This window comes from Phascolarctos cinereus, unplaced genomic scaffold, assembly GCF_003287225.1.
Source record: "Phascolarctos cinereus isolate Bilbo 61053 unplaced genomic scaffold, phaCin_HiC Scaffold_5;HRSCAF=322, whole genome shotgun sequence".
NCBI classification, from domain to species: domain Eukaryota; kingdom Metazoa; phylum Chordata; class Mammalia; order Diprotodontia; family Phascolarctidae; genus Phascolarctos; species Phascolarctos cinereus.
Window position 1 is genome coordinate 239658518 of NW_027555958.1, and position 15293 is coordinate 239673810.

The 15293-nt window shown below is 41.5% G+C and overlaps 1 protein-coding gene across 1 annotated transcript in view; it reads right to left on the reverse strand.

Moving 5' to 3' along the window:
- Positions 1 to 3893: 3893 nt before the first annotated feature.
- CUNH6orf89 (chromosome unknown C6orf89 homolog) overlaps positions 3894 to 15293 on the reverse strand; it is a 42220-nt gene continuing 30820 nt past the window's right edge. Inside the window, 6 exon segments of the mRNA XM_020999392.2 lie at positions 3894 to 3911; positions 3913 to 3989; positions 5873 to 5996; positions 8365 to 8494; positions 9428 to 9567; positions 9688 to 9842. Coding sequence (XP_020855051.1) covers positions 3894 to 3911; positions 3913 to 3989; positions 5873 to 5996; positions 8365 to 8494; positions 9428 to 9567; positions 9688 to 9842 — 644 coding nt within the window.

Sequence of the window (15293 nt, forward strand, 5' to 3'; positions counted from 1 at the left end):
AGGGAACCACAACAGAAAATAGGCCATACCCTTGCCCGTCGACCTATCTGAAAGCACCTGGTCCTGGAGAGTTGTCTTGGACGAGCTCATCTTCTAACTACCATGTTGTGTGATCAGATTTTAAAACTGATCATCATAAAAGACAAAGCCTATCTCACCTGTTTTCCTTTGTATTTCTTTCTAGAAGATTCTTGCAAATAAAATTTTTAAATTTTTTTTAACCCTCTTCCCCCCCTGCTCTTTTCAACTTCTTCCCTTTGTGTGCTGTCTTGACCTTTTGGGCTGTAAGCTTTGAAGGCAGGGACTTCTGTTGTTATTTGCACTTTATCCCCATCACTTGGCACAATCCCTGACATACAGTACATATTTAAATAAATGCTACTGACTGACTAATAAATTTTAAAGCCTTACTAGCCTCCGTGCCTTTTTCCCCAGATGGCCTAATTCCGAGGTAGGTGTACAAAGAAGTTAAATTGGCTCACCTCTGACACTCACTTCATTATCTGCTTATGCCATTCCTTGACTAGATCAAGTGGCTATCTGAGAGCTGCAGAAGGCTGCTGCCTGTTTGTAGATGTCCTCTATACCAACTAACACTGTGACCTTAAGAATCAGTATTTTCTACCACAGTTCTTCTCTTCAGCAAAGCAGATCATGGTCCCTTCTCCTCATACCTTAGCAGACAGTTTTTATGGGTTGCTATGGTCAAAGAGGAAAATCATTTGGTGGTCAGTCCTCTGATGATAAGGTGTCTAGGTCTTTTCATAGACCTGATTTTTCCAAATTAGAAAGCTCTGGAAACCAGCATTTCTGATATCTATGTGCTATCCCTGCCGTCACCATCTTTTACCTCAATACAGATATTTAATCTAGTAAAAGGGCCCAAAGCTGGTACTAACTGGACTCTGTGCCAAAGTAGCCAAAATCCAAAGACAGTCAGAGATAACTGCAGTTTCTAGTGATGAAATCCTCTCTGCTCTGGGAAAACGAAACCTCATCTTGTCACATATATAGGTCTCAGTGTGCAATTTCAGTCTGTACAACAGCCACCTCACTTCTTGACAAGAGTGCCTCCAGAAGCCAGGAACCGACAGTTCAGTCTGCCTCAGTCAATTCCAACTGTGAATTTCAAATAGGTCTTAGGCAGATGCTTCACCATGGCACGGAAGGGAATCCAAAGGCATTGCTAACAAAGTGTAAACTCTGGCAGGTTTTCCCAGGCTTTAAGGATGGCCCCAGGTTTGGAACAGACAAAGCTTATTTTCTGAGAACCAGCCTGGGAAGAGAGAGGCACAGCAGAAATAGGCTGGCCAACGAGGCTTTTTTTGGCCACAGCAACCTATAAAACAGGTAAAATTTAAAATGGCTCTTCAGCCGAGTCATTAAGACTTAGTTTTCAGACCATCAAACAAACATCTTCAAAACAGTGGGACACTTCAGAGGTCTACATTATTTCTAATAACTTATTGTAATGGTCCTTTGTGAAACTGGCAAAACCACAGCTACTAGAACTTCCTGGTGGGTCACCTTTCAGTGGCGGGTCTGCTAAGACCTTCACTGCTCAGTCCCTCAAGGTCACTGTTTCATGTAAATGGGGCATTCCCCAGACCTTTTAAGCTCTAGTTGGATCTCCTCTGGTGGAGGGAGAAAGCCACAGGTCTGGAGTCAGAGCCCCTGGGTTCAAGTCATGTCTCTGCCCGACTGTCTGGGTGACTATGGGCAAGTCACTCTGCATTCTGGGCCCTCCATTCCTTCCATAACCTCTAAAAGGAGCGACTGGGCGAGAGGGTCTCTAAGACCCCTTTCAGTTCTGAACAGGCTCTAAAAACCTATGATATTGCTACGCTCTTATTAGCTCCTCCAAGAGACAAACCCAGAAGTCCCATTCACCGGAACAGTTGTTGTGGAGCAACCCGTCGAAAACAGGGAGAAGACAGGCGTACACTTGGCCAGAGGTACCAAAGACATCTAAAGCCAAGTCATTATTCCCCTTCGTGCTCTATATGGAGTGCGCTACAAGAAACTCTGCATGTTTGCCTACATTCCTATCAGACCTTCTCTTCTGAGTTCTAAAGCAATCTTGAATCATGATTTAAAAGGACTGTATTTTCTACAAGGAAATATTGGTTTGAGTTTTCACATATTGATATAAAAAGTGGCTGCATCTTTTAACCAGTGATGCCACTGAATGTAATCCATTATTTTTTCTAATCTAGGATGGCTCAAAATGACTCACCTACACAGCAGCTATAGAACTACCACTCTAAATTCATATTATGTCCCTTTATAAAACAATAGGTAGGAATACAACAAAGGAAATCACGTTAAGCAGAAGGGGCCACGTGACTCATAAGACTGACAGAAAAACTCGGAGCTTTGGGCTTCGTAGGGTTTCTCCTGATGCTAAGAATGAAGCCTTGCAGGCAGCTGCTGGTGGACATCAGGATGAACTGCCCTCAACACTGGTCTCTCTAGTCAATAACACTGGTCTCTAGCAAAAAGATGTGCTCTGGAAGTTGACTCTCAGCAGCTCCAAATACAGCCACACCACGGTTAGTCTTGTTAGTTTTGCCTCTTTCTGAGCAGTGGCCTGCCCACCCACTGGGTCTTAGGTGTCTTCACATTTTCAAGAAAGGCAGCAGAACAAGAAATGAACCCTACCATTTACACCATATTACTGGTGCTGAATGACAGCATTTCAGAGAAATTTTTACTAGACTCAAATGCCCAATGAAAATAAAACAGCTTTACAAGACTGAAAAAAAGCAACAACCCACCTTATTTCTCAGTAAAACAGCAGCCTTACACCCCACCAACATCAGTCAGCCAACAATGCATGTCCTGAGTTCCTCCCCTAACCACACTATGACATCAGCTTGACACATCTGTAAACCATCTTTCACAGAAGAAATTCAAATCCTAAAGATCAAGGCCAGGGAGGAAACTGCTTCCCATGCTGGCCTACTTTAACAATACTCCCTCTCTGAAAGACATTTTGGTAAAGCAAAACAGAATCCCTTGATATGGGTGGGATTATGAGATGTGTTACTGAGAAAACAAATCAGAGAGAGAAGAGAATGAGAAGAAGAAAAAAACCTGGAGAATCTGAACAATTTGGGAGAGTATTGCCCCTAGGAACTGCCCAATCAAATTACTGTCAGGCTCTAGTCAGAGTCTGAAATTCCTAAGGTCTCTAGGAAGGATAGCTGGAAAGAAGTACATCTGCTGAGTGTGCTGAGGACATATTGGTTGCTAACATGGGCTACTCTATAGTCAATACTACTGAGGGCAACAATGAAAGCGTTCCTGAGGAAGCCTCTACTATAGATCTGCAAAATATGGAAGTCTAAATAGGAGAGAGTCAGGACAGAGGGGGGCCTAAGTATGGTTGGGCACTCAGGAGGATGGTCTTGCGCCCCCCGTGTTGAAAGCTGGAAGTGGTAAACTTAAGAGTTAGCAGAAAGGGCAGAATCTACTCCCCTTCTCTATGCCGAGCCCCTTCAGTGGGACAGTGGTAGTCTCAGCTGCAAGATGTCAGGTCAGACAGGTGCCATCTTATTGAGTGTTCCCTTTTCTTGAGAATTCTCCAAGGTCAGACAATATCTGGCACTCACCAGGAACACAGGCTTTTAGCCTGAGCAGCCTATAGGGAAGTGAATTCTTCACAGTCTATCTACAGAGTGAGTATAACTGTATGGTACACAAGGCTACATTGAGCATATCACTACCTGAATCACAGAATCACACATGCAAAGGGAAAACTACTAAGTAACCAACCCCTGAAAAGAAATTTCATTGTTTCGGTCTTTTTTTTATTTCCCACCCCGCCCACCCAATCAACCTGATCTTCTCTTCAGCTCTACCAGGTTCTCCTGGGACAGAATCCTGTTTCTCTACATTTCTGAGTTGGTGGGTTCCATCACAGATCACCAAGGGCTCTGTTCCTCTTGGTCCAACACTTATCTTCCAATAATCCACACTGGCATAGCCTTTGGGAGCAAATGACAACAGCAGATCATATCATTTTTATTTGTTGGCTCAAAGATGGGTACAACATCAAAATCAAACTGAAAAAGCCAGCAGTCAACACTGAATGATCCTCCAGCACACTACAAGATATTGCTTCTGAGTCTATTTTGATTTAAATAAGCGACAGCATGTGAAGAAATTATTCACTGACCCATAGTTGCTTGCAGCATCATGCCGAGCCCTGAAGTTCCTGTTAGAACTGACAAAGTAGAATGGGCTGGTACAAGAGCGTTTTTCTCAAAAGAGGTCTTCAAGTAAAATCTGGGCAACCTCTTATTAGATATGATGCTATAGAAAGGAAGCCTATTCAGGTGTAAGTTGGACTAGATGGCCTCTAGATGGCAGCTCTGGGATTCTACATGACTGATTCTGGATCAGAAGAGTTGGGTTCAAGTTTCAGCTGAGACAATGACAAGTTCTGTGACTTTGGGCAAGGTTATTATTTGGGCCTCTATATAAATAAGGGTTAAAATCTCTGACCTCCCTACCTCACAGGGTTGTAATCAAATGAGTTAAGAAATGGGAAATCACTATGTAAATATTAATCTGTTACTATTATACGTTCTCAAATTCAACAATCTTTTAAACTAAAACATTTAATTACAACTAATCCACAAAAAATGGAAACTACAAATATAGTCATTTGAGAGAAGCCTGTTTACAGTAATCATGGATTTACAATTTACAATCATAGGATTTATAAATGGAAGAATGTTTCAGATCATCTACTTCTACTCCCTCATTTTACAGGTAAGAAAAGTGAGGCCTAGAGAGGTTAAGAGTCCATTCCTTTCCTTTTCAGGCACCTTTGTGGCTTCTTGTGAATTTAGGAAACATTCTCCATGTGAGGTGTAATAATATCTTTCGTTTGAAATGCTATGAATTCTCAGAACATAAAGATATTACATTCAAATATATTCAGGTACAAAAATGTTAATATTCCAAATCCAAATCTAAAGGTCACTTTCAACGTGGAGGAAGTAAGTTTAAAAATTTGAAATCTCCTATATTTAGGTCCTTTCTAGTAGTCCCTGGTTATCTATATCACACCTACACCATTTTTTTTCCCCACTAGAGACTCTGGACCCGGTATCACTGGCAAACATCAGTCCGATCAATGTTCATACTGTGTTGTTTAATTTTTAAATGTGATTTAATTTAAATTAATTTAAATCTGGTTTAACTTTTAAATCTGAAATAAAATTTGGAATTTGATTAGATTATGTACACTTCAAATTTTCCCTGACAATGGCAATGTGATAATGTGGAAAGAAATTTCTCCTTAATCCTATCCTTCCAGTAGAATCACAGTATCTCAGAGTTAGAAGTTACAATAGAACTCAGTGAGATACCTAAGCAGGTAGAATGTGTGACAAGTGAACATACACAGAACTTCTTCCTGAAGACCTCAAGTGAAGAGAGCAATCTCACACCAACAAAAAGACAATGATAAGCAATCCAAAAAACCAAAAAGAAAACAACAGGGCCAGTCACCAGTGTAACTGACATTGGCTGTTTTTGGTGCAATCAGACATCTGGATTACATTTATTCTGTAATGACTGGCCTCAAAAAAAAGTTACATCTCTTTCCTCTTTCTTTCCCCCAATCAATAAAAACTCATGAATAAAAAACTTATTTAGGGAGATGGACACACAATGGACCTATCTCTCTCTCTCTCTCTCTCTCACACACACACACACACACACACACACACACCCCTCCACCCCTCCCAGCACAAAATATGTTCCCTCTCCAAATAATTTTAAGCAAAACTGCCTAAAAGAGTAATAAAGGAGTAAACAAGTAAGGCTCAATGATCTTCCCACAGGGCTTGATACATACCAACGTCCCCTGGCTCCAGCTGCATCACCACAGTATTACAGTGCCTTCTGCACTCAATAGGAGGAGTGAGGTACATGATACCCTCACCACTGCCGATGACAAAGAGGTCGTGAACCGCACGCATCTGCAGAAGGAGAATACAGCATAAGGAAAACAAAGAGGGTCAAGGTCCATTGGCCAACTTGAATGCCACCCGATTAAGAGTTAGGCACTGAAAATAAAAGATATAATTCTTCTACCTAGGAGGACATTATAATCTGGTTGAAGAGACAGAGGCAGCATTACACAGTGGGAGAAACACTGGGCTTGGGAGTTGGGAGTGATGTGGGTTTGAATTCTAGCTAAGACTTAATAGCTTTGTAATCACAGGCAAGTGCTTAACCTCTCTGAGCTTTGGTTTCCTTATGGAAGCTGAGAATAAAAATCCTTGCTCTCCAGGTTATTGTACTATAGAAATGTGAGTTACATAATCAAGACCAGTTCACTGTATAACCTGAGCCTCAGTCTCAGAATCTATAAAACTCATAGGTACTACTGTGGAAAGAACACTGACTCTGGCATTGTAGGATCTGGGTTCAAATTCTACTTCTGATACTCACTATCTATGTGACCTTGGGCAAGTCGCTGAACCACCATGAACCTTAGTCTCCTTATCCGTAAAATGACAGGGGGTGGGGGGGGGATTGGACTAGTTGACCTGAGGTCCCATACAAGCCATTAATATACAGTGCTATAGAAAAATATGGCCAACGATCATGGTAAAACACTAAGAAGAAATACATTAGCACCTTACCTACTCAGTTCCTACTCTTCCGGATATCTGGAACATCAGGGCAGGAGCCACTGACTTGTGGTTTCCATCCATCATCCCCCTCCCCACAGCCATGGGCCTCAGCTCCTGCCCTGTTTACCCCCCCCTCCACCACTACTAAAGCCGCCTGCTATAAGCTAGGCCAATCCCATGCCTACCGCTGTTGCCAGGGCAACACTGGGAACAATGGGTGCAACTCTAGCAGCAAGGGCTGAAGCTAGCAATGACCAGGGACAGGAAGTCGTCTGGGAGCAGGGCTGGCACCGGAGCCTAGGGCAGCGGGGACAGGAAGATAAGGAGAAGTACACTGGGACAAGAGCTGGGGAAAAAGGGCCAGGGTGGAGAACACAGGAATCATCTGCTATGTAAAGAAACAGACCATATTTGGAATGTTTGCCTTTTGGGTCATTCCTCTTAGATTACTTTGCTTAGTAATTTAACAGGCTATGATAACTGAGTGGAATGTGATGAAGGCCCTTTGTTATCTACAGGGATTCTGCAGTCAGGTTTCTCACCATCGTTATAAGGCAGGTTGGTGTAACTCACCCTAATTCTCAAGTGAAAAAAAGAAGGTAAAAACAGTCACTCATCCAGAAACACACAGTAATTATGGAGATGAATTTATTATGCTTGGGGTCCTAAGTTCTAGCACGTAGTAGCAAACTGGACTCTTTTTAAAGCCCTGGCAAGAGCTCGGCATCACCATCTAGTCTACTACTAGACAAAAAGGGACCCTACTTCTAGGCAACATATTTTCACGAGCTTTTAACTCCTCACATGGTGAGGATGGTAAGCAAGCACCTTATCCACAGTGATTTCTCCCCTCGATAATGGCTCTAGGGGATGGGCTGGAAGGAGGTCTTTGTGGTTTAGGGGCACTGCTATTCCCAAGGATCCTGGGCTCAGGGTCCTAGGATATCTCCTTTGGGGATGGGGGGCAGGTAGAATTTAAGGGGAAATGGTATTCAAGGTAGTAGTGGTTTGATTTGTCTGGCACACGACAGCTCCTATCTCTCCCTCAGGGAAACTTGCTGCTCCAGTTAGGCTGGCTGGCCTGCCTTGTGGGTAGCAGTTGATGGCTGGCTGCCTCTTACCAAGAATTAACATGGGCGGGAGAACATAAGGCAATATCAGGCACTGACCGACAACTGGGAGATATTCTTAGGCAGATCAAACTCAAACCATAAACAGCAAATGTGTCTTTAGTTCACACTTTAATGCTGCTAGCTTTGAAGCGGGCATAAGAAAAGATTCCTTCTTTATTCACATATTTAGCTCTTCCACGTTAATGAACTCAAATGAGTAGATAATGACCAAACAGAAAATGTCAGCAAGAATGTAATCCTCAGAAAAGATGTTATTAGAATCTGCACCAATGAAACCCAATTAATGGCAAAGAACCATCCTCCCTGACCCAATATATAAAAGAGACTTTCATACTGCTCAGAGAGTGGCATGCTTTGCTTCTTAAAATCCCTAGTTTCTTTCAAGCCCTTCTACATGAGGCTTCTCTTCATCTCTTAGCTGATGGGATCTCTCTCCAAAAAAAAAATAACTTTCTATTTTTCTCTGATAGAGGATAAGCTCCTCAGGGGGAAGGATCATTTTGCATTTCTCTCTTCGTATTCTCTGGCACATAGTAGACCTGTAATAAATGGTCATTGTTTGATTGACTCCTCACCTTACTCCCTAGTACAGGAGGCTGGTGGGCGACAAAGCAGGTTTTCAAGGAGGAATCTTTGGGAAACGGCAAGGAATCGAACATAGGGAAAAGCTCATGTAGAATGTTTGTTCTATTCAGAGGTTTGCTCCTGTGAAATAACAGACAGAAAAAAAGGTCACACTGGGGGAGTGGAACCGTTGCCATTCTCTAGAAAGCAAAATAAGAATGGAATGATATAGGGTGGGGTGGGTGGAAAAATAACTGGGCTTATCTTTTAAATCCATTCCATCAAAAAGAACCATCATAAATTATTTAACAAACATAACACAAAGACACCCCACAACCACATTTGTGTAAGTGGGTGGGATGTTGATGAAGTCCAGTTAAAATAACATGAAGAAAGCAGCAAAACACAACTTATTCATCTTATCTTGGAAAACAGACAGAAGTCAGAGAGAGAGAGAGAGGCAAGAAGACAAAAGGAAAGAGTAAGGGAGAGGAGGAGGAGGAAGAAAGGAATACCCCACTGCACAGATAATGCAAGCCTGTCCCCTCTTTCCAGGGTACGGTTTACAAGGGAGGTAGGGGGGAGGATGTAAATCAGCTTGCTAAATGAAGCCAACTTGTACAATTGAGGATGAAAACTCTAATTCTTATTTAGGAGACACAATTATGAGACAGGAAGAAGAGGAAAAGACTATCAGTAAATTTCACAAAAACAAATGGAGATGAAAAGCCATTTCACCCTATTTTCTTCTGAGGATATTTTCATTCTAGCAGAAAACTGTCCCCCTCCCCCAAAAAAGGAAACAAAACCCCAAGGGCAAAGACCATGTCTCTATTTGTCTTTCATTAAGCAAGCAATTTCTAGCACTTATTTTGAGTTCCACCCAATATGCAAACAGAAATTGGTACCGTATTAAGTATTCCTAGGGTGTATTCCTCTTTCCCCTTCCTGGCCCTATTCACCTCACAACCTTTTTCTGCTCTTCAACTCTGTCATTCATCATTATTTTTTAACTCTGCTTTTCAATATCACGCACTCGGGCCTTGGGCTAACCCACTCGTTCTTGTGACTCACCATGGGAAATTAAAAGGGAAACGCTGATGAGGAAAACAATTCCACCACCGGGTTAACATTCCTTCTGAGATCCCTTCTGTCAACTCTGGATACTGGCATTGAAAAAGATGAAGCTCCTTGGATGACAGAATGTTTCCAGTCTTAGGCAAAGCAAAAATAAAAACACAACACAAAAGTTATTACTGGTTGCTGCTGGAAAGCACTGGGTACTTTTTCAGTTTTGACTAATTAATCATTCAAAGAACTAGGCTTCTTTTTACCTTGATCAGCAGAGGCTGGAGTTTGTCAAATTCGGAGGGTAATTGTGACATGAGTGGCACCACCTGGAGGCCTGTAAGCACTGCACAGCCAGTGCAGTTAGAAGGGATGGTGGTATTGTTCGGGTTGCAGTCGGTTTTCCACCAGTCATCACATTCTAGGTCAGGAAGGGAGAATGAAAAAATAGGTACAGGGAGACCAACACCTTGTAAAGCCAAAAATTTCACAAGTGAAAGCCAAATGTACAAATGCAAATATTTGTTTGAAAGCCAATGACATGAAACTTAAGCCCAGGTGAGCTGTCAGGAGCAGGTGACACTCGTACAGGGCAGTGCTTTCCAACCTTTTCCATTACGTGATGAAACCTACAAATTTCTCAAAGTGGGAAAGTGAAAGGGCATAACTCCATGTGAATATACATAGAAGAAAGACTATGATAAGAGGAGAAGGGGGCAGCTAGGTGGCGCAGAGGATAGAGTACTGACCCTGGATTCAGGAGGAACTGAGCTCAAATCCAGCCTCAGACACGTAACACTTACTGGCTGTGGTGACCGTAGGCAGGTTACTTACCCCATTGCCCAGATTTAATTAAAAAATATATATATATATATATATATGTGTGTATATATATATATATATATAAAATAAAAACATATAAATAAATAAATAAAAGGAGAAAGCATGAAAGAACAGCAAGAAGATGGAGAGAAAAGAGATTTGATTTACTAAAAACTTTTCGAGGATGGAACTTCTGGGTTAAGTGAGGTACAGTACAGTTGGTTAGACAAGAAGCCAGTTCACTGACAGCTAGCAGATCATGCTTTAAGAACCACTGCCTCCCAATTCAGATCAAAACCCATCTTTTCTCCAGCTCATCAGTTCAGACTGGGTCAGATACAGTGAGAAAACACTCAAACTTTGATGAAACTAGTCACTTTTCTAACACTACTTCCTTGACAAATAATCATCGACATTTCTTGCTCTGAGGTTGTATACCTTTCCAAGATAATTCATCGGACCTTGCAAAGGCCTCACCAGTGTTTCTGCTCCTAATGTCAGACAGTTTTGCTTATCATGTTCTATTATTTTCACCTATTTTTGTTCCATTCAAAGGTTCCTTGGTATGTATGTAATTTGCAATGTAATTTGTAAATTAAAATGTAACTCAGGTCCAAAACCCTTCAAAAGATGGTCTCATTAAAACCCAATGAAACAGAGGGAACATTAAGACCAAAAGATAACAGTAAGTCAAATCTGAGTGATCTTAATTCCATTCTTAATTAATTAGCATGAGTTTAGCCTTTCTCACCTCCAAAACATCTTCTGAAGTCTAAAACTATAAGGCAGCAAATACTTTATTCTTTTTGCCTCCTTTACAATAATAATCAGTGTTCAATAAATATCTGTTAACTAAGACACAATTTGAATAATGTTGCTCTGCTAGAATATCCTAGGTCTCCTGGGGATAGTATCCCCATTCTCCTACGTCTTTCCAGCATGTCCTAAACTTCAGGCAGAACTCGTAAACTCCCCAATGCCAATATCTTCTCTAATCAAACTAGTAATGTCTAATGCCTTCCTTTCAGGGCAGAAACTTGAGGGAGACAACTTCAGTCCAATCAAAGCAGATATGTCAACTAAATGCCTAGAAAGATACTTCAGCAACTGTAATCTTCCCTGGTTTCTCCCTCCACCATGACTTTGTCCACATCGTATTCTATGCCTGGAATAGGATGGCTACGCCCTATTACACTTTTGCCAAATGAAATGTTTCCCTTCCGCTAGGGCCCAGCTCAAGTATCACTTTCTCAAGAAAGCCTAGCCGCACCTGATACTTCCAGCTAGAAATTATCTCTACTTCCAATCTCATATAACTTGGACTTCTGTTTTGCACTTAACTCTTTCTTATTTTTATTAAGTTATATCTCTTATCTCTTCTATCAGAAGGTAAACTGACTAAGGGCAGGGGCCATGGCTTACTTACCTTTGTATTCCCTCAGTAGAGGCTGCTGGGTGTATTAGATAGAAAGTAAGGCTCGAAAACTAGATCAAGTTACCCCCTGCCGCCCAACAACAACAAGGATGATGATACTAGCAACTACATGGCACCTACTATGTGCCAGCTACAATGGGCAACCAGGTGGCACAGCAGATACAGTACAGAAGATTCCAGACCCTTACTAGCTGTGTGACTCTGGGTGGCAAGTCGCCATCTGCCCCAGTAAAACGAACTAGAGAAGGAAATGGCAAACCACTCCAATATCTCCGTCAAGAAAATCCCAAAGAGGTCATGAAGAGTTGGACATGACTGAAAAATGACCAACAACAATTACGTGCCAGGCACTATGCTGAACACTTTACAAATTTTATCTCATTTGACCCTCACAACAACCCTGGGAGGTAAGGGATGTTATTATCCCCATTTTACAGATGAGGAAACTGAGGTAAAGAGCACTCAGGGGTTATACAGCTAGTAAGTATCTGAGGTCGAATTTGATCTCAGGTCTTCCTGGCTCCAGGCCCAGTGCTCTAACCGATACGCTATTAGCTGCCATGTGCACATCTCATGTGCCAAGTCACTTAACCTCTCAATGCCGTGGGCAACTCTTTAAGACTTTCCTGTTTTAGCGAGTGTGCCAGCTTGCCCTGGCACACATCCCTTTGCCATAAAGCATCAATTACATGGCAGATCCAGTTGCTCTCCCTCCCGTGTCAGTGCTTGGCACATAGGGAGCAGGCACTTCATGAGCGTGGACTTGAATGCCAGGTGGGTGTTCTCAGCTCTATGCCAGACCAAAGATGAAAGTGTATTCCTTTTTTTTCTGAATCTTCCCACATGCCTCTATGGCCATTTCACTGAATCCTTGTCAAAAAAAAAAAATCTGAAAGATAAGGTACATCTGGGAAGACTCCAGAAAAAGGAATACTGCTGATACCATATATTGATTGATGGTTTCCTTCCTGCACTTAATGTGAAGCAGGTTTGTACTCCATGCACATCAACCTTCATGAACCAACCACCTGATTTTCATGCAAATGTATCTGTAATTATCTTTGCAATATGTAACACATTTCTGAGGCAACCATAAGATTCAGTCATATTTTGTTAGCATGGTTTAAAAAAAACTCTACCACAAAAACACTTCATCATCTCTTTTTCCTTCTTGATCAAAAGTTTTATCCTGGGGGCAGTTAGGTGGCTTAGTGGATACAGCACTGGCCCCCGGAGGCAGAAGGACCTGAGTTCAAATCCAGCTTCAAAAACTTGACACTTACTAGCTGTGTGACAGTGGGCAAGTCACTTAATCCTGACTGCCTCAAAAAAAAAGGAAACTGAAAAGGTGTTTTTGGATACATGATAGAAAAAGCAGCATACATTTTTAGACATGGCCACTCTGTGGATCTGATTGTTACAACTCTCCATCCTACTCCCCCATACCCCTTCCCCCCTTCCTTTTTGTGTTCTTAATTGGGAGGAAAAAAGGGAGATTAATGAAAGATCGAGTTAGTAATAGTGTAGTAATAGTAAAAATGATGTCTTAAAGGCCCATAGTCATGTTTTGTGTAAATTCACACAAGGGAAGTTCAACTACTAACATGACAAGCAGAACTACTTTGAAATGAAAATTTAGAATTATATACCTAAAGTAAGTGATATGAAGTAGAATCCATAGTTTCATATAAAGTCCTACTGTTTTTGCATGTTTTGATTTATGTATGGACATTCTCTTTATGGTGTTCAAACTTTGTAATTAATTTTAAAAAGTCACAATTCAAAAAAAATAAGTTTTATCCTGAACAATATAGTTACGCTATATTCTAAGGGATAGATGTAATTCAAATGGAGGTTAAATGCTGCTGTCTCCATACCCTCTAGTCTAATTATACAGGTCCAGCCACCACTAGTTTAGTGGTCACAGTAACTTTTTTAGTAGAGATTCCCCACATACAGTGCTAGGCATTTCAGAGATACTGAGATAATGAAATCATGGTCACTGACCTCAGAGGTTTCATATCACAAACATGAAACCGATATGTTTAGTCACATAAGTTAGTTTCAAACAATGTAAAGAAGCGGAAAGATTACTGGACTGTGAACCAGGAGGCTCAGATTCTAGTCCTGGCCCTGCCTCTGACCAGCAATTTGATCCTGAGCAAGTCATTTTCCCCATTGAGCTTCAGTTTTCTCATCTGTAAAGTGAAAAGATTTGCCTAGATGACTTCTAAGGAAGCATACAATAACAAAAGCCTGATTCCACACTATTTTCTTGTGGCAGCTGTTAAAAATGTAGACCATGGAAATCACACAAAATAATGAAAATGGGTGGTGCATTGTAAATTTAGAGTCTACATTTCGACCTCGGTGAAATACCCAGCAGTCTTATGAGAAAAAAGGTCTCTGTGCTTTCTTTCAGTGAAAGCTCTGACTGTACTAGCATCAGAAGTGGGTGTTTGTCCTGGCTCTGCCACTAGTTTCTGGATCTGAGTTTCATTATCTATTAAAAGCGTTGGACAGAATCATCTTTAAGGGCTTTTGCATCTAATATGCTATGATTCTAATATCCATTTTAAGCCACATATAAATGGTGAGCTAATATTAAACAGTTCTCTTCACCCAAGTTCATCTCCCTCCATTTCCTTCTCTCTCCTTTTCCATCCTTTTCTAACTTCAGTTCTTTCTTTTTTTTTTTAAAGGCAATTGGGGTTAAGTGACTTGCCCAGGGTCACACAGCTATTAAGTGTCAAGTGTTTGGTCTGAGGCTGGATTTGAACTCAGGTCCTCCTGACTTCAGGGCTGGTGCTCTATCCACTGTGCCACCCAGCTGCCCCTTCAGTTCTTTCCAACAGCCTTTTCTCCCCCTCACCCCCCCGCCCCAATTTTTCTTTTTCACTACTGCTGTCCACGTGTTTTTTCTCTTTTATTCTCTTTGCTGCTCTCTTTTTCACCTTCTTTCCTTCCCTTACCACATACTTACTTTTCTCATCTTATTTGGCAATGCACTCCCCCTAGCTCAGGCCCTCATCACTTCTAACAGGCCAAAAGCCTTCTAACTGGTCTCCCTGCCTCAACTCTCTCCCTCCCATTCACCTTCCATACAGGTGTCAATGTGATTTTCCTAAAGCATAGGTTTGATCGTGTCACCTTCCTATTCAATAAAATCAAGGAGCTCCCTATAGTACCTCTAGGACTAAATCTAATTTGGCATTTAAGGACCATCACAACCTAACCCCAATCCACCTTTCTTTCCAGACTTATACATTATTCTCCTCTCTCGTTCTATCGTTCTGTTGAAATGGCGGTCTTGTTTCTCATTTAGAACATGCCCATCTTTTCTCTGTTTGCTTTGTATGGCTGGTCACTTATGCCCAGAATTCACTCCTTCCCTTCAAAGTCTGCTCAAGTAACGTATTCTACATGAGGCTCTTCCTAATCTCCAAATTCTTAGCACCTCCTCAAAGTTGCCTTGTGTTTATTTTGTGTACATTCTGTATTTGTGTACATATAAATAAGCTAAAACACTGGAAATGGAATTAGGAAAACCTGAGTTTAAATCCTGCCCGAGACACCTAGTAGCTGTGTGTGTGACCCTGGAAAAGTCACTTATCC